Source organism: Cryptomeria japonica, chromosome 1 (genome assembly GCF_030272615.1).
Source record: "Cryptomeria japonica chromosome 1, Sugi_1.0, whole genome shotgun sequence".
Classification (NCBI taxonomy): Eukaryota; Viridiplantae; Streptophyta; class Pinopsida; order Cupressales; family Cupressaceae; genus Cryptomeria; species Cryptomeria japonica.
The window spans coordinates 73664383-73685279 of NC_081405.1; the positions used below are offsets into that span (position 1 = coordinate 73664383).

Sequence of the window (20897 nt, forward strand, 5' to 3'; positions counted from 1 at the left end):
CAAAAATGAGGCATAAATAAGTCACAACATGAATTAAATTGAATTAACCAAAACAACACTAGCAATCCATAAAAAATTCACAACAAACATTTCTAGAAAAGATAATCACAAAACACAATAGTCCCCATAATATATTATTAAACCATATAATTAATTTAATAGTAACATCAATTTCTTATCCCTGTAGACAATCTTTTACAAACAGTCCATTTCAATAACAAAAGAAGAAGATCTCCAACCTAGTATTAGAAGTTATGGGAATACAACAATTGATGAAGCGCAATTCCAATTCCAAGCTCCAAAATCCCAAAACCTTCAAACAATGCAAAATTTCTCCAGCCAAGCCCACACCATGACGATCTCAAAAAACCAAATACATAGATTTCCATTCAAAATCCATGGAACATGTCCGCCAATAAAAAATAATTAGAAATATAATATTTCATACCAACCCCTACCCAAATTCGAGGTAAGAAAAATATAAAATAATATCACTTAACTTATCCGAATATCTCAACCAATTATAAAATAGGGTAGGTAGGGTAAACAATTAAATAATCGATAAATAATTAAACCAAATGGAGAAATGGAAATTAAATAATAATAACCAATAAATAAAATATAAAGGCTCAGTAAAATAAACCCAATAAATCAAAGGCCCAATCAAAATAATGTGTTTCTTATCAACCATCTTAAAAATTAAAACAACAATAATATAAAATAATATTATTTTAATCTCCCACCTCATAGCCATTAATGAGAGAGAGTAGGTAAGATAAATAATAAATAAATAATGGGTAGGAAGAATAAACAATAATAAATAATAAATAAACCCATTAACCAATAAATAAAATAGAAAGAACTAATAAAAAAAAAAATCCCAATAAATGTTAAAGCACAAAAATAATATAAATAAATAAATAAACAATAAATAATATTATCTCACAAACACAACTCCCAAAAAAGTCAATCATAACAAGGGGTAAGTAAATAAATAAATAAATAATAAACAAATAAATAACCAATAAATAGATAAGTCAATAATAAATAAATACACAATAAACAAATAATTAAATGTACGGATAGATATAAAAATACTCCAACCAATATAATTTAAACTCAATACCATTACTATCTGTCACATACATATAAAATATAATAAATAAATAAACAATCTTTCATGCATAATTATAAATGCCAAATATATATTTTTTTTTTTATCGGTAATTGGCCGAAGCCTGAATAGCTTTTGACTGGAGCTATGAACCAGTGGGGACACAATAGGGGGCCCCATCCCCATTGCATATCTTTGAATTATTATTATTATTTTGTTTGATTAGATTGACCCCAAGACCTTCCCCATCCTATGGAAGGCCAAGAGTCACAACTTAGAATTCCACTTCAAATGTCCCTATTGGGAATTGAACTTGGGTCTCCACAGTGAGAACCCAGTGTTTTAACCAGTTAAGCTCAACCCCTTGGACAATTATAAAAGCCAAATATTATGATCCACAAAATAATATTAATAAATAATAACCCTCAATAATTAATTACACAATTATATTTAAATACCAATGGTTGTCTAGTTTTTTAATTTGTTATTAATAAACTATATAAGCCAATTCATTAATTAATAATTTAATTAACCAATAATCGCAATCACAACTCCTCGAGACAACCCATCATAGGGTAACATAAAATACCACAAAACCAAGACTGACATGGTACCAACTTAAACCTAGAGTGTAGAATGGGATTTCATGTCATCTCTGATCAACTTGCCATTGGATTGAAGACACACTCATACATGTGACGCCAGGTGGAGTCAATGTCTAGTACCTGCGAACCTGCCACCACCAATACACATACAACAACATATACCATAACATATATCATGAAATAGGCAGACAAGTGAAGGGGAATCACAATGTCATATCGTGCTAATGAATGAGTGGTATGACATCGTCTATATCACAAACACAATAGAAGACATACACAACAACCAAGCACTATCACAATCATCATCATATCCAATATAATCATGAAATAGGGTTAGTACATAGTATGATATCATTAAATCATCATAAATTAGACTAAGTTATATCAATATGGTCTATTGATGTACAAAAAGGCAAGATGAATCGAGGAGGGGCACTACAATAAGAATTAAATGGTTAGTCATTGAAAGTGCTACAATGACCTCATCACTAATTGAGAGAGGAATATTAACTTGTCTATAATCTTGCATGGAAAAGTGTTGTAAAATAGTGTCGACACATTTCTTTTGATCTAACCATAATTTTTTGCTTACCCAATCACTACATATTTTTGTACTTAATTTGTATTTTATAGACCCTAAATCTTTCATATTAAAAGTACTAGTTTAACTCACACTTAAATTCCCTAATAATTTTCAATAAATAACATACTATCAACATATAAAATAGTGATTAGTAATCAATCATCAATTAATTTAAAATAAAAACACTGATTAAATACACTTCTTTCTAATAAAGTCAATCCAATGCAAAATCATCAAATTTTTTATAACAAATTCTGAGTTATTTCTTCAAATCATATAAAGAGCACTTTAAACTACAAACCAGATGTTCATGTCACTTCACCACAAAATTTTCAAGTTATTTCACTAGTATTTCTTCATCAAGATATATAGAAAAGTTGTTTTGCATCCATTTGCTTTACCTTTAAATTGAAAATAATAGTAATAGATAAAATAAAAATCTAATATCTAGGTTAGTTTAGCCACATGAGAAAAAAATCTCATTGAAATCTACTCCCTCAACATGAGAATAATCTTTTGCCACTAACTCGACATTGTATGACTCCAACTTACCATATGCTTTGAATTTTTCTTAAATACCTATTTAGATCCATTGAATTTCCTCCATGGGCAAACTCAACTAGATCCCATGTGTCACATTTATCCTAAGCCTTTATTTTGTCTTTCATGGTCTCTAGCCAAGGCTTATGCTCAAATGAAAATAAAACCTCCTTCATAAATCTGGGTCCATTGCCAATACAAATAAAGAAAATGCATAAGTGTAACAAGAAAGATCACATACCTTTCAATTGGATTGTGTTATCTCATGGACCTCTAAGAGGTGTAACAAGAGGCTCCTATTGCTCCTCACCAAAAGTCAAATTTGGATCTTCTTCTTCTTCTTCTTCATTTTTTTGTACTTTTATTGTTCTATTTGTGGATCTTCTTATTTATTAAGTTCTCTAAAACTAACATGCTTAGAATGTAACATTTTCAATGCTACAAAAACCCAAAACTTATAACTCTTAATGTTCTCACTATAACCCACAAAAACACTCTTGTAAGCCTTAAAATCAAGGTTAAATTATTTTTCTTTATAAAAATGAACATATTCCTCATTGCCAAAAACTCTAAAATGTGGAACTAGTGGGCTTTTACCTATCCATGTGCTTGTAGGGTGTTTTTTCAACTAGAGTAGAACTAAGAGTTCGATTAATCAAATAACTAGCAATTGCACCTTGGTGTGCAATGGGTACGTTGAAGAGGTGTGGAAAGTCAATTAGGAGAAAATTAGGTCTATTTTTTGCATAAATTTATGTAGTACATGAAGTCAATTGGTAGGCAATTTAGAAAATGATATTATTTGTGCAGTGTTTGTCTCAATGAAAAAAAGCCTCAAATCAACTGAGAAGGGAGAGAGGAAAAGTGAGAGAGGTTAATAGAGAGATAGAGTGGTGGAGGGAGAGATTTAGATGGAGATAAATAGGGAGATAGAGAGAAATAGAGGAAGAGGTAGAGAGTGAGATAGAGTGAGATATTTAGGGGATATCGAGAGAAAGGGAGGGGGAGAGAGACATAGAGAGAAATAAATAGAGAGAAGTAGAGATATTTTGAGATATATATATATATATATATATATATATATACAAAGAGAGAGAGAGAGAGAGAGAGAGAGAGAGAGAGAGAGAGAGAGAGAGAGAGAGAGAGAGAGAGAGAGAGAGAGAGATGGAAGAAGAAAGATGGAGAGGAAGAGTTTGAGAGATAATAGATGGAGATGGAGAGATATGGATGATGAGATAGAGTGATAAAGAGATAGAGATATAAGGAGATATAGATGGGGAGAGGAAGAGAGAGATAGAGAGATAGACATAGAGAGAATAAACAAATAGAAGTAGAGATATACTAACAAAGATGGAAATAGGGAGAGAGAAAGAGGGAGAGATAGATAGAAAGAGAGAGAAAGAGGAGGGAGAGAGATATATATGGGAAGATAAAGAGAGAAGATTCTTACACTAAGTTTTTTGTTGATGTTATTGTTTTTTTTACTAAATATAGTGGACTACCATATGGTAATTAGTAATTGCTAGTTGCTATTTGCAAAGAAATTCATTTGTTTATTATTATTATAACACTTGCGATCTTTAAATAATCACCTTGTGAGGTAGGTATCACCGTAATCATTTGCAATAATAATAACACTCATTTTCCTTCGAAGGGCTAGTGAAATGACAAAGTAATCAGGTGTGTAAGGTTATTCCATATAATGCGCAATCAAATATAATTTAACTATATAGGGACATTTGTGTAATGAAAAATTTGATATTGTAGCACTTAAATGATGTTGAGTTCAAATCATCTTCAATACCAAAAAAATAATATTATATATTATATTATTTTTTATTTAATAATATATATTATAAACATAATATATAATAATAATAAATATAAATCTATTTATAAAACACAAATAAATGCATTAAAAATATAATATGAAATATGAAATAAATTATTAATAAATATTATATCAAAATAGTATACAATAATAAATTGAGTTTATTATGATTTATTTTTTTTTGATAGGTAATGGGCCAAAGCCGATAAGGAGTACATACCCTATCCCCTTGTGAGATTTGAACTTGCGACCTCTCTTTCAAGAGCACAAATTCTCCACCACTAGACCAACTTAAGTTGTACAAATTTATTATGATTATTATATAATATATAATAACAAAATATAATTTTAAAATATATTATATATAATAAATAAATAAATAAAATATAAAAAAAAAATTAATATTTTTTGATATGTAAAAATTAAAGAAAAATAATATTTAATATTATACCAATATAATTAATAAATATTAAATATAGTATATAATAATGAGATGTTGAATTCATTCCATAAAGATGGAAATAAAATAGTGAATAGGGGAAAGGACCCAGTAGTTGTGCACCATAACTTCGCACTTCTCAAAATCCTACTTGGAAATTTCAAATCACTCCGATTTTTTTACAGCAGCTTACTTGGCAAGTCCCCTGCTTATAACTAAGGTTTCGGGGCTACATCATCAAATATGATGCCACATCAACATGCTTTTTGCCAAGGTGTCCAAAATAGCCCCAAAAAAAAGTGAGACCAATAGGCATGCAAAAGAGACCCCAATAGTTGTGCAGCTAATATGGCATCACCTGATTGGTTACTTTTTACAATACTAGTACATTTCTTAACAACTATTGATACATTTCCTAACAAAAATTGATATTTTTTGTTTCAAACAATAGATTTTATTTGTTCAATTTTTGGAACAAAAGGTATCAACAACCCTCACAACAATTGGTACATGCTCAACTACTGGGTCCTTTCCCCTATACTTGCTTGCACCCAACATTGTCTCATGGATGAACAGTTTTACAAGCAATTTTTTTTAATAAGTGAGATCAATCGGTGTTTTTACTCCCAAAGAAATGATTATTCAAATTAGTCAAATTAAAGCAAGCTATTTAAATTCACTGTCATCCATAAATTCACAAATATAAAATATATATTCATGGTACTGTGATTATTTCAATACACTAAACATTTTGTACGGTTTGAAATTGACATGTCAAGTCATTTTCCACTTCTCATATTGGTTTTCGAGAGTAGATAGATTGTTTATGTATCTACTAGAGATGTACAAAATCAAGTTCCTAGCTAGACTAGAGATGTACAATACATCTATGAGGGTTTTAACCCTTATGTCATTGAAAATTAATTTTTGTAAACCATTTTGTGTGAGGAGGCATGTGGTAAGATGCATTTTAATCTATCAACTGAGAGTTATCAAAAGTCACACTAACAAAAATATTAAAAACATCAACACCTTCATCATTAGAGGATTTATCCATAGAGAAATCACCAATATTTTTCTTCTTACCCTTTTTTCTTTTCCTTCAGATTTCCCCATTTTCCATATTTCCAACACTTCAACCTAAACTTATTGTGTCTTCAAACTTCCCTTGGTCTTAGATTTATCCTTATTTTTTTCTATACCATATTTATGCTTCTCCTTGCCCCTACCTTTAGATCTATCTCTACATGTAATACATCTTTAGATCCATTTGAAAACTCTCTCCTCATTTGGACCTCTATAAGCAAGGTGGCATTAAGGACATCCAACTTTAAATCATTTAACAAAGAACGAAAGATAGAAAGGGTTAGATTATCCAAAGATTCAAGCATTGAACATAACAAAAAGATACACTTATCCTCTTTATCTATCTTCACATCAATAGAATTCAACTGAATCAATATTAAGTTAAACTCATTTGAATCAATATTAAATTAAACCCATTTAAATGTTTTGCAACTGAATCCATTTCCATAATTCTAAGAGAATAAAATTTCCTTTTTATAATAACTTATTAATGAGACTCTTTTTTTGATACATCTCTCATATTTTATTCCATAACTTATATGTAGTAATTTTGTTAGAAACATTCATTGAAATAGAATCAAATAAACATAGTTGTATTGTGCCATGAACTTTTATTATCTCCAACTAAGATAAAGTAGCTATGATATCTATCACCTAGAATAAAACTACAATAAAACAACACACTCTTACTATAACAAAAAAGCTCAATCAAACACTAAAATAGATGTTTCTCCATCTAACCAATTATGACTGTGATATCGAGTGTCAAAACAAGGTGTTTCTATACAATGTGATATTTTGATATAAATACAACCAATTTCAATAACAAATGATAGATTATAAATAGAAATAAAAATCAACTTTAAAGTAGATACAAACCATAATTAAAATATTTATGTGCAGAAACCCCTTTGAGAAAAAAGTCCACACCCAAAGAGACCCAAGCCTATATTAATGATAAAATAGGTTACAATACATCAATTTATCCCTCTAAACTCTAACAACATAGTAGTGCTCAATAACCTACAAACCAGTCTTATCACACTACCATCTCAAGGCACCATATAAGAGAGATGAACTTATAAGATACCATGAAAGTGATTCCAAAATAAGTGGCCAATTCCACACACTATAAAATATGCCAAACCAAAGATAGAAAGGGTTAGATTATAATAAGATTCAAGTAATGAACCTAACAAAAAGATACACTTATCCTCTTTATCTACGTTCGCATCAATAGACTTCGATTGAATTAATATTAAATTAATCTCATTTAAATGTTTTGCAACTAGATCAACTTCCATCATTCTAAGAGAATAGAATTTCCTTTTTAAAAATAACTTATTAATAAGACTCTAAAAAAGGCCTCTAAATCCCCATGGTATATCTCACACCTCACTAAAACAGTCAACATATCCTAAATAGTATGTAATTCCTTGTATGTATCTTATGTCGACATCTTGAATTATAAGCATCATAGATTGTGTCATGGTAATCAAATTGACCAAGATCCCAATCACGCACTCTATGAAAAATTGGCCAAATATGTCATAAGATCCCACAATAAAATATGCTCATATAACGTCTTGCACATCCCAATCTTCATCTCATTTTCAATATATTATCGCATGTAACTTTGAACTCAAGTTCTACTATAAATACATGTGAGGATAAATAATTTGCCTACCATCAAAGTGGGCATCCAAGTCTACTTCATGTTTTTTATTAAAAAAACAGCGTTAACTAGGGCACTGACCCTTTACATAGCCAAATACTATCAAAATTTTGAAACAACCCAAAGGTGGCAACAGACCAAGCAGGGGTACAAACCCCAAACTAACAAGTCAAACAACCAAACACATATCAAACCTGCAACAACCCACCCCAACTCAAGAGTGGGGAGAAACACCCAAAACTTGACAAAAGGGGGGGTTGGGAAAGGGAGGCAGATTTTCCCTTCCGCCTGCGACAAACAACCATCCAGGCAACACTGTCATCAGGAACATTCAAAGAAAAATCAGGCGGGGGCGGGGGGGCGCAGAAACACTGCCAAACTACTACTGTAGAACAACAACAGATTGTTGTTGTGAAACAACAACAAGAGCATAATCACCAAGAGAAGAATGAGGCAGAGGAGCAGAAGCAACAGAAGATGGAGCCAAAGGAGCAGAAGAGTCCACAACATCAACAAAGGCTTCATTAGTAGTAAGGGGAACCTCATCTCGGGAGGAGACAACATCCTTGAGGGAGGAGTCAACAAAAGTAGTCTCAGAAGCATAAATCGTCAAATGATCTTCAATGACATCCTTCCACCAAGTTGCAGCACCTCTGCGGTGTGAGAGAGAACAATCCTAAGCTAAGTGACCCGTTGAGAAGCATCTTCGACAGCGAAAGGGGAGGCCCTCATAATCTATAGATTGAGTCCAAGGCCTATCCCCAACCATCAGAACCACATCCCTAGGGAGGGGCAGAGATTACCAACGGAGTTACCGATGGCCTTAAAATAAGAATGCTCCTAGAAATGGAGGGGAAGATTAGGGAGGCGAACCCAAACCAGACGTACAGTAAGAGGTTCGGTAAGGGTGTTGAAGGAAGTTGTCTAGGGCTTAATAGAAAGAGAGTGATCTCCCCAAGCCCACAACTTCCCCAAAACCAAATCTCGATCAAGAGTAGAATTAAAAGAAGCAATGAAAAAACCTTTAGCAAAAGGAAAAATATCAAAGCCATCAAGCTGAAGGTTTCCATGAGTCACTCACCTAGCAATGAAGGTCTAGAAGAGAAGGCCAAAACCCAGAAAATCTGCAAACCAAAGCACTGCGTTGATAAAACTCAACATTTTCCACAACCTCCTAGCCACAAACCCCAACAGGGGAAGTCTTGGCATAGGGAAGAGAATGATATGGCTTGTGGGGATGAGCAGCAGCTCTGGCCACGCGGGCAAAGCTACAACCAGAAGTAAATGGAGGGGGTTTGGGATGAACAAGATCACTAGCAATAGGGATCTTGGCACCAACAGCACTAGCCCTGAAAACAAAAGGGTCATCCACAGCAATAGAGGATTTTCCAGCCAAACCCTCGACAGCAATAGCTCCCCCAAAACCAGTTGCAGGGGCAACAATAGCCTCAACAGCGCAGGCACCACCTGCCAAACCGCAAGCCACAATAGACAGAAGCATTCAAAATCTGAGCGGGAGAGAAGTGACTGTTGCGCAGAGGAGAGACAACCATCATCTAATGTTGTCTGTTGTTAATGCCTTATGTGGACCCTCAGCATCGCAGGCACTACTAGCTAAACCGCAAGCCACAACTAGGGGCCGTAGAGAAGGAGCCTGAACAAAAGCGTTCCAGTCATGTTCAGTCTACCTTCATGTTTCTTAGAGACACAACTGTAATTGTTATGCTGAGAGGCATCTACAATGACATCAAAATGTCTGTAAACAAAAATCCATTTTTGAAACAATTTGACATGCAAATGATGAGTAAATGCATGAAATATTCCATGTTTCAACTTTTGTGGAGGTGTTATTTTATTACTCCAAATAAAATAGAACCCTTGCCACTTGTCTCCAACTAGATTCAAGCTTTTTGCATGCAAGACTTTAATAGATTTGTATTCTTGATGTTTTAGTAATTTAGAAGAACATTTATTTTACAGATGATTCTCTTCTATTATAAGATATCTCTCGACATATTTTACACATATTTTTAAAATAAAAATATACTAGTTTATCAACAATATTAAATAGGACTATTATAGCTTATTTTGAAAAGAAAAGTAGAGACCTCTTCATTCATTAAGAACAAGAAGATATTAGACTTTACATATTTTCAAACAAAATAAACAAGCCAGGACCTCTTAGGAAATAAAGAAATATTTAGATTATACATTTTTCTTCACTATTAACAAACAAAAAGATATTAGTCTACATGTTTTCAAAAATATCAACAAACAAAAGACCTCTCAAAAGAAGAAAGAGATATTAGATTCTCCATGTTTTAATGTAGACAAACATAGACCTCTTAAAAAAGCAAGAAGATATTGATTCTCCATCTTTTCAAAAAAGTAGAGACGTGAGGCATCTTGACTATATCTTTTATATAACTATTCTGAATGCGTTATGTCGAGCAAAGAAAATTGACTTAGCATTTTTTCGATTTCTCTTATGCTTCTTGAATTTTGATTGGGCATTCAACTAAGTTCTTACCCAAGAAAAGAGCATGAGATAGTAACAGTAGAAAGTAGAATGGTCATATTTTATGGCGATTTGTTCTTTATTCTTTGATGGAGTTTTCAATCAATACCAACTCTTGACAAACTCATCCTTTCAACAGGAGATATTTGTTTCTGCCATCATTACTATTTTTTAGCGACTTGATAAAAGTCGTTTGTATCTTTGTCCAATTGATTTGTGATGAGTAATATACTTTGTGTTTGCAGCCAAAAAGATATATATTCTGGTTCTATCACCCTTTAAAAAATGGTGTATAATATGCATTGAATTTGCATTCTATAAGAGGTGTATAAGAGGTGAGCTGCTTCTTCTCTTTCTTTTTCGTTTTTTGTTTTTTATCATGGAGGAGTTTTTTATAATATTTGTTTACTTTTAATTTGCAAGTAAGAAAGGAGAAAAGACAACTAAAATATAAATCTCAATGGTAGACACAAAACAATTAAGATTTCATAATAGATGACAAACTATAATGGAGGTTTTATCACAAAATATATTTTGATATACAATAATGATGAAAGAAGGAAAACAAATTCTAAAATATGAGGAAACAAGTTACCTCAACACATTCAAAACAAGATAGCAAGGTGTGATAGTGTTTCATCAATTGCATATATCATTTGATTTGGAAACCAATGGATTCCAAAAATACACATAGGGATTACCAATTCAACATATGAAAACACAATAATAATAATTCAAAAACACATTAAATACATATGAACCAAATGTATTATTTATTATCTTTTTGAAAATATACAAGTCCAAAAACCCTTGAGTACTAAATGTCAAGCCAAATTTTTGATGCAATCTCTTTGAAAAGTTCTAAAAGTCTCCCCTTCATAAAAACCTCTACTTCACAATAACAAGAGCCTTGTGTTTATGGGCTTCTCTTTGACAACCACCTAGTAACTAACTAGTAACCATTTTATAACTACTACCTAGCTATCTTTTCGAAATACAATAGTCTCATTTGATCAGGATTTACATTATTCTTTTGGAAACAAGGTCCATTTTCTAACTTCAATTACAATGAGTGACATAGGTCACTTTTAAAAAAAGACAACTTAAAACTTATTTCTCAGCTATAGGTTATGCTAAGGTAATTCTCCATCTTAACCAATTCCATTTGTACTTATAACCATCTTATCATCAAGTCATTTGAAAACACAAAATATATATCTTTCCATTTGAAAGGAAAAGACAACTATGAACCTCTCCATAAGAATGAAAAGGATAAGTGTTGCAAAATACCCATAAGTTGATATCTTTATCATTGACATAAAAAAATAGTCATTCACCTTTCATTCTAGAACATATACTCTCATTACATCAATTAGACATCCTTCATTGCTATCATGCATTTGTCTTTGAAAACACTTTGCCATTACATGTTACCCGCACTACCTTAGAGTCCCTTTGAGAAAAGTTGGATATCTTCATTACATTGTTGGCTTGTACCATCAACACTTTCTCGCACTTAAAAATATACAATTTTTCATAGCTCCACATTCTTGAGAGAAATTCAGAGTAAAAGTCAAGCATTAATTGTCAATTATATCACAAAACCCATTTTTTTATTCGACAGTTTCCATCCATGCATTATGTTGTAACCATTAAATCTATGCATGAGATCTTGTATGTTCACATATGAAAATTCAATGTTATAATACATGGCATCTTTCCACATTGAATTTCTCTAGTTCCTTGCTACTAATTTATGTCTTGTCAATTACAGAGTTCATTTCAACATATATTCGATCCCTATCTTGAAACCATCTCTTTGTCGTGGCTTATTTCTACAATGCACAGGACCAATCCCATTCAACATAGATCTAACCCAATGTCTAAATTTTAGCACATTGGAATTACCAAATGTATTCATTTTAAAATTTAGGAAACCGCATTAAAAAAGACTCCCGTCTTTTACATACTTTGCAATCATGGTGCGCCATGAGACCACATCTCTCGAGGCTTTCTCTCAAATAGTTCATATGTTATACTTACCTCAACATTTTGCATAAATGTTTGGCAGAATAATATCTTACACAAACCCCTTCCATTATGCTTCGATGAATGTTCATTAACATTGGATATCTGATGTAACGCACATTATTATAGTGCAAGCCTATTTTGCAGATTGTTTCATTTGCCATCACCAATAATCTCTAAAAGAACATTATCTATGTTTAAAGTGATGGAAATGGTTCACATCTTTGGAAACAATTTCCCTCGCTGTCATGAATTTATATGCAATATAACAATCAAAACATGTTCAAAGGTTCTTAACAATTCTACTATGAATTTAATTGCAGTATAGCAATCAAAACATATTCAAAGGTTTATTAATGACTGTAATATGAATTTAGATGGAGTATAGCAATCAAAACATACTCAAAGATTCTTAACAATTCTAATATGAATTTAGATCCAACATAGCAAATAAAACATACTCAAAGATTCTTAATGATTGTAATATGAATTTAGATGCAACATAGCAGCCAAAACCTACTCAAAGATTCTTACTGATTGTAATATGAATTTACAGTCAAAACATACTCAAAGATTCTTAATGATTGTAATATGAATTTAGACGGAGTATAGTAATCAGTACATACCCAAAGGTTCTTAACGACTCTAATATGAATTTAGATGCAGTATAGCAACCAAAACATATTCAAAGATTCTTAACAACTGTAATATGAATTTAGATAAAATATAACAATCAAAACGTACCCAAACATTCTTAACAACTCTAATATAAATTTAGAAAAATTCTTATCAACTCTAATGGTTATCCCATGGGTTGTGTTTAACAAACAAATGCAATTTGCTAATTCTTTTTTCTTTTTCCTTCCCTTCCACAACATTCAGTAGATGTCTTAATCCCGAAATGCAATGCAATCTTGCATGTTGTGGACTTTTATTTTAGTTCTGTTATTTTAAATCAATTTTTTACTATAGTATTTTGATCCATTTATTATTATGTTATTTTAACTCAATCTTGTTCAACAACTCTCCAAATGGTGTTGCTGCTGCCTGTTGCCTATCTTAATCTTCATTGAATTTTTTTGAATTATTTTATTTGTTGGTTTACCTCTTTCACTTCGTCGATCCGGAGACTGTTTGTAAGCATTGATATAGTATTTGCTTATTTTCACCCTTGATCCTGCGTGACTAGGTACTCGTCTTCACTTCAACTGCTTATTTACCTGTCTTGAATTTGCTAGCTAGTTATTCTTTGCTTCCTAGCTCTATAAAAATTTGTCAATTAATAGTTGCATTTTGTGAGTTCTGATCTCTCAACTTCTTTGTGGAATGACAAAAAAAACAAATTCGATGAATAAAGAGCTAATCAATGCAAATCAGACATCAGCTTGAATAATTGCTCATAATTGTTTTGCTTAAATGTCATCTAGGGCTTGCTATAGCAAAAAGTTCAAACAAACGACAGTCTAGCTTTCTTTATTCAATTGTTTAACCTAAAATTTGGCTTGCACAGATCAGTTTACTTTTAAGCAGATTCGTGACTTTATCAAGCTCATTCCTGGAAGGTTGGATTTATTGTTTATATATGCTCCATCCACTGTAACCACATTATATATTATGTGAACTCATCAGAACTTACATTATTATGCTTTGGATGTTCGGATAAATTGACCGAAACCAAACATAGATAAGCGATTTGCTAACAAGAAACTTGTCAAATATAAATATTAAAACTTAATTTAGGGGTTTAACTCAATACTTTGCACATATTTATCTCATTAACGTTGAAAAAAATATCCTTTAGTTATGTTCTGATTCCGTTTCAGTTTCTCGTTATAAAGTTAACAAATGGCAAGTGATGGTGACTTAAAAAAATCAAATCATTTAAAATATTAATATAAACCCAAAATACCAGACGATATTTTTGTTCTTTTCCGGTTCAATTATTGTTTTTCTTTTACAAGATGCATCTTCTTGGTTTTATCTGGTGTGCCCTTCAGTCTCAACTCCCATATTCTATGCTTACAAAGTAGGCTATTTTCATGAGGATTAAGATTTCAGTGCTACCAGACATGGCCTGGCAATGGGAACCCAAAACAATCCCTTATAAATAACTTTACAGGTGTGAGGTACAATAAATACATCTAAGGTGGACGAGCAATTCTTAGAACACCTCCATCCTAGGCAAGAGCAGGTGTACCCTCTGGAACTGTTGGGGATGTTGGGCCCACTGTATCTTCAATTTTATCTTCAAGCTCAAAACCTTTCTTAAAAATATCATAGTTAGTACGCTCCACAGGAACAAAAGGGCGTTCCCCTAGAATCTGAACCAGGTCTTCCTGATGCAAAACTTCTCTCTCAAGAAGTGCTTTGGCTAGCTGCTCAACGCCTACTCGATGTTTTTCAACCAATGCAATTGTATGCTTGTGAGCCTTTTCAACCAATTCCCGGACTTCCCGATCAATAAGTTCTGCAGTATGATTACCATATGGTTTTGAGGCCTCAAAGCCATCTTCTTTTGGAGGAAAAGAGAGGAGACCAACTTTGTCACTGAATCCATACACTGCAACTTGAGCATAGGTCATTTTGGTTACCTTCTCCAGATCATTTTGAGCTCCAGTTGATATTTTTCCCAGCAGAACCTATTAAAACAGCACAGGAAAACAGATTGAATAGTAAGCCTTCAAAACGTTGATCAGCATAGAGGCAAGTAGGTAATTATATTGAATTCTGGATTCAAGTTCTCAAATTGATCTCTTACTTGCTCAGCTGCTCTTCCTCCAAGGGTCATGCATGTCATGTCAAATAATTGTTCTTTTGTATATAGTAGATTCTCATTGGGTACGTATTGTGCAAAACCTAGAGCTGCACTGCCTCGGGGAACAATAGAAACCTTCAGAAGGGGTTCTGCATGCTCAAGGAACCATCCAGCAACAGCATGTCCAGCCTCATGGTAGGCAACAGTTCTTCTTTCTTCCTTGCTGATAACCTGAAACAGACAGCAGAAATGTCAAACAATGGACAAATTCCAGCATGCTAATTTTTCTCATCATACAGTTCAAATTTAAATGGGCAAAGGTAATTTTATAACAATTATGCAACAACAGAGTTACTTGATGTGTTGGTCAGAATGTTTGGACCGTATGATAAGTTTCACCTTAGAAAATATATGGAGAATACAATTGAAATAAAAGGAGGTCAAATTTGACCTTAGGCTATGAATGGTCCAATGTTTATCTGCTTCAATTATCTTCCTTAGGTTTTGGTTACAGGATTTGGACTGACACAATCATGGGCAAGTAATTTTTTAAATCATCAAATAAATTAGTACTGCAAAAGAAGAAAAAAATAAGCAGGGCATGTGGACGGTGGAATGTCATGCTAGATCCAGAAATTTTTTGCACTAGTGGGCAATAACTCCCTTACAAAACATACAATGTGAATGTAGATTTGAAAATGCAAATGGTTGTCCTAATAAGGGAAAATTGTATTGTGAAATGGATGATAGCTGGAAGCTTAAATTTCTTGGAACAGAGCAGCTTAGGGGAATCTTCCTATTCTTTTAAAAATTGTAAGTTTAAACAAAGAAGTTACTAGACAGCCAAGAATTGCAATTTTAAACACTTGCTGAAAAACTCAAATTATTATTTCTCACGTCTAAACTAAGAAAAAATTCTTCTCAAGAGATTCACAGATTCCTGACATAATTAATTTAATAACAGTGTAATGCTTCAGAAAACAAGAAGGCACCAACAGTCATCTCTAGAATTAGGTTAAGCACAATCATGTTATAATCTTAAGCTGAGTATCTCTCTTGTTCTAGAAAACAAATACACTTGAGTAAGAATTAATTGAATTTCATGCTTTGAAGCTTTTTGCTAGGACATTTATTAACTATATGGAAGAACCTTTCTTAATGAAAAAAAAAACTAAAGGTTTCACACAAATACAAATAGAGAAAATCTAGCAACATTACATTAACCAAGGTGAGTAGAGAAAACCAATCAATAGACCTGCCAAGAGAGATATTCAGCCAAAACCTCTACGGAACACAAATCATCTTACATCCTTGTAAATACAAAGATGGTCGGTCAAAGTAGGTGACACCTCTACCAATGACAAATGACATTAACAAACAGGAAAATTGTGGGGCACGTTCTAGGATGTATCCTTGCTAGTGGCTGGTATTGGAAGTAGGTGAACTACCTAGAGACTCATGGTCTCCATTTGGTTACTATCATAAGATCCAGTCAATCTGAAGTTGCTAGCATCCAGTCCTTCTGATTGAAAAATATAACCATCAGAAGAACATTCATTGGCTGAGTCTTGATTGCAAGCCCATCAACATGGTCAAGAAGTTACCCACAGCAGATAAATTAAAATGTGACACATGGTACTATCCTGTTCTTTGTTACCATCACATGAATGTCACTCTTGTACTAGCATTTGGTGCTTCTGACCAGAGTTTGAAAACTCGGACTCAGCACAGACTCGACAGCCCAAAATAGGACTCGGACTCTGGACTCGACACAGACTTGGGAAAAAACTCAGCTAGGAATTGACACAAAAGAAAATAGTAGTTTTACCATAAAAAAAAGAAATTCATTCATTTAGAGAACATGAAAGCTTGATTTGACTATCAATTTCTCATAATTCAAACATTATACGTCACATGATCTTCAAATACTCAATATTTGAAATTTCATAATTCATATTCATAGTTTCAAACTTTCAAATGTATAATAGCATCATAAATTTATCAAAATGAGAAAAACAAACAAATACAATCTACATCTTCCTCTTTCCCCTTCTAATGTAACTCAATTTGTCAGGTGTCGAACTAAAAGGTGCTACAGTAATAAAAATGATGATGAATTGTTTCTTCAACAGTGTCTTTTTGGATCTCAAATGCTCCTCATCTCCCCTCCTTTCCTATTTTGGTGTTCAGACCTGTTTTGGTCAAGATTGGACACAATAAAAGTGAAGGAAAAGTCACTTTTTTAATAGTTTTTTTTACCTCCCTAGTGGCACCCAAGTGGACCCGAGAGTCCATGCCCAAAACTCGGTAGTCTGAGTCTGGGACTTGGAGAGTCTCGGGGGGAGACTCGGACAAGTACTCCCTAGAACTCTTCCGGACTCGCCTTGGGAGTCAATGGCAAGTGGACTCGGCTAGAGATAGTGTTAATTTTATGGATCAGAATTAACACTGCAGAGATACAGAGCAATATCTGTGATATTACTCTTTTAATTCAGAATTATAACAGAAGTATCTGAATATATATATCAACATCTTGAAGTTATCAATTAATTTCTTATGTGCTAAATATCTTCAATAAATAAATTGATTATTTATTCTTGCTCTCACAATATGTATATTGCAGTATATATATTGCACTCAGTATATATATGTATCGCAGGATATATATATATATTGCACACAGCATATATAATTCTATCGCAGCCTTTACCTGATCACGCCTGGCAGACTAATCACCCTAATTGCAGCATATAACCACAGAGGTCTTCACGTAGCATATAAGCGCAGAGGTCTTCACGCACAGCAGTCTAGAATTCGCACAGATGTAATTTTATGTGTATCGCAATTATCTACGCACCAATATATTTCTCCTTCAATAACCCCGATCAAGGGATATATAAATACAAGTCAATGTCAATGAAATGACATGACTTTCAGTTCGGAAAGAACACGATCATAGACAAGAGGTTGCGATCCACTTAGCAACCCGATAAGAATATTAACTTAATCGCATGAAATTGAGAATACTTAACAACCGGTTAACATATGAAGAAATCGTATTTTGTAAGACAGCAATTAGGTAAACAAAGTGATGCTAACATGCAGTTGTAGAAATAATAATAGAGTTAACTAGGAATTAATAAAGTAATTATAATAACTAATATAGCAGTCAGGGGAAAGATATCTCCTGCTGCTATAACATTAACAGATAGGACTTGGGAGTCTGGAGAGTTGTGGAGAGTCCCCGGATGCTAGACTGGATGCTAGCAATAATCAGCACAAATGACATTATTGTCTGGTGAGAAGTGGTTAATATTTTGAAGAACATTATTGTGCACCCATATGCCATTCACACTATCAGAAGTGATGGAATTATTGTCTGGTGAGAAATGGTTAATACATACTCAGTGTGAGGAGGAACTCAGCAGAATAACCGATTCATGAGCTGGGTATGCAAAGAAAGTCTGTTAGCTGTCACTGCTAATGCACAATAATATTAGCGACTAACAACGTTAAATATTATCGCTATCAAGAAAACTTTCACTGTATTCTGTGCACCAATAAAGAGGTCAGGCTTTGCACAATTTCTGATTCTATTGCAGTTAATTGACATCATTACGGTTTATTATGTTATTACTAAGCTTCTATTGATTGCATCAAACAAAAGAAATACAATACACTTGCAACCTGTAATTCTAGAAATAATAAACAACACATTCTGAACCCTACAATATCTGAGGTTATTTGTGTAAGGTGTGAAATTTGAGAAAATTGTTGTGAGGGTCATCGCAATTTGGTGCCCTCTGATTGATAAGATAATCCTTAAAGAAACATTCAGACTGATTATTGATCTCATGTTCATCAAGATGTCAATATGTTTTATTATTTTAATCCTGATGGGCACATAGTCAATAAGCACATTTTCATTCATGAAAATAAGCGTTGAGTGAGAGATTCAATTTTTTATCTTGGTTCTTTTATTCTTTATTTTTTGTGCCAATAAGCACACAGAGAAGCAGAGCATAAAATGTAATATTTCTTTCTTTCTTGTTTATTTTTAAATTTTAATTCTATTGTTTAGGCAACTATCAATACAAAAAACTCATTAAAAGAGGAATGAAAGTGCTCAAGGATTGGCACAATTGCTCAAAGGCTGTATAGGTCCTAGACTCAGACCTAAGTGACCAAGAAAATAAAATAAAGCTCAACAAAGTCCATCAGAATGATTCAGAGAAAAAATGGGACCAATTTCTGCTGAGACACGTTAGAGCTGGATTTGCATCAGTCTATGTTAGTAACTTTTGTCAATAGTCACAACTATATTCATGAGAACTATGGGAGGAGAGAGGGTTTCAAGTTTTCAATGGTGTCTTGATTCCTCTTATTGTTTATTGTTTTTATTTTTGTTGCTCTATAAGCCTATGAATTCAAATGAAAACAATAACAAGCATGCGCCAAATAAATAATTATAGCCATCTTAAATATATCTATCTAAAAGACACCAAGAGATATCAATATAATATAATATTTATAGAATTGTGTGCAAGCTTCTGGTTAAAACTATGTATATTTTTTGGTTCAACGTTTCGGATCACACTCAATGATCCGTCATTTGTTGAATACACCCCAAGACAGAGAGGGGGGCTGGGACAGGAGCGGGGCTGAATCAGTCTTAAACAGATCTTAAAAATTTATTAAACAATTCAATTCCAACTTAAAACCTTAAACTCATCAGCAGCAATGAATACACATCCACAAGAAAACATCAGATTTATGTGGAAAACCCAAGAAGGAAAAAACCACAGTGAGAGTTAACTCACACTATATGAACAAGTATTACAATATTTGTTTTAGGGCTCACTGCTCCCGAAAGGACTTGCAAGTTGAGGATCACTTCCTCAGGGCAAGATACAAAGGACTTGCAAACTGAGACTCGTTGCCTCAAGGCAAGATGCATGAAATATTGAATTACAAAGTTTAAGCCTTCAACATTACAGCATCCAACAATCTCCCTTGAATGTAGTTGTTCTTGACACATTGCCTCAAGCAACCATTTGGCAATTCTGCTCTCATACTCTCACCACACACATCTGCTAACTCAGATTTGCATCATCCACAATCCCCACTATCCACACTAATTTGATCTTCTATATATATATCATCCAGATCATCACAAAACAACAATTAGGTTGCCCTGAATAGGGGCCAACGAGTGATCCCAACAAGTCGGCCACAAAAACATAACTGTGGTGAAAGTGGTCCTATCCAAGAGATAGAGAGGACCTAAAACATCATAACACAATGCCCAAAGTGGTCCCAAACATCACACATGTTGGCACACATCCTCCAAAGCCAAGAACATGGTAGCGTGTAGATAAAACATGTAGCACTTCACCAATTGGCCCAAAAACACGTTTTCAACATGAAACTATTCAATGCAGAACACCACACAGCAAAGTGGGACCTAAGTACAACTTAAGTCATCTTCCAAAGTTGGCACAGACAATTAGGAACATGTCGCAAGAAAGAGAACAAACCTTATCAGCCAAATAACCACAAACAACCCTAAAAGCCAACTCTAGACACATTGCAACACCAAAGCAATTAATCACTGACAAGCGGACCACATAGGGATGTTCTTTGAACATCCAACATCATTCCCAAATACTTTTTTCTCACTGTTAAGCCAAAGCAGGCTAATAAAACCAAACTGATAGAGAGCA

General features: G+C 33.3%; 1 protein-coding gene across 1 annotated transcript in view; it reads right to left on the reverse strand.

The window, feature by feature from the left end:
• Positions 1-14278: 14278 nt before the first annotated feature.
• LOC131041877 (ATP-dependent zinc metalloprotease FTSH 3, mitochondrial) overlaps positions 14279-20897 on the reverse strand; it is an 83597-nt gene continuing 76978 nt past the window's right edge. The window contains exons 8-9 of the mRNA XM_057975102.2: positions 15178-15405; positions 14279-15058 (exon numbers count right to left, since the gene is read on the reverse strand). Of these exons, the coding sequence (XP_057831085.2) occupies positions 14597-15058; positions 15178-15405 (690 nt within the window). The 3' untranslated portion in view covers positions 14279-14596. The remainder of the gene's footprint in view (positions 15059-15177; positions 15406-20897) is intronic.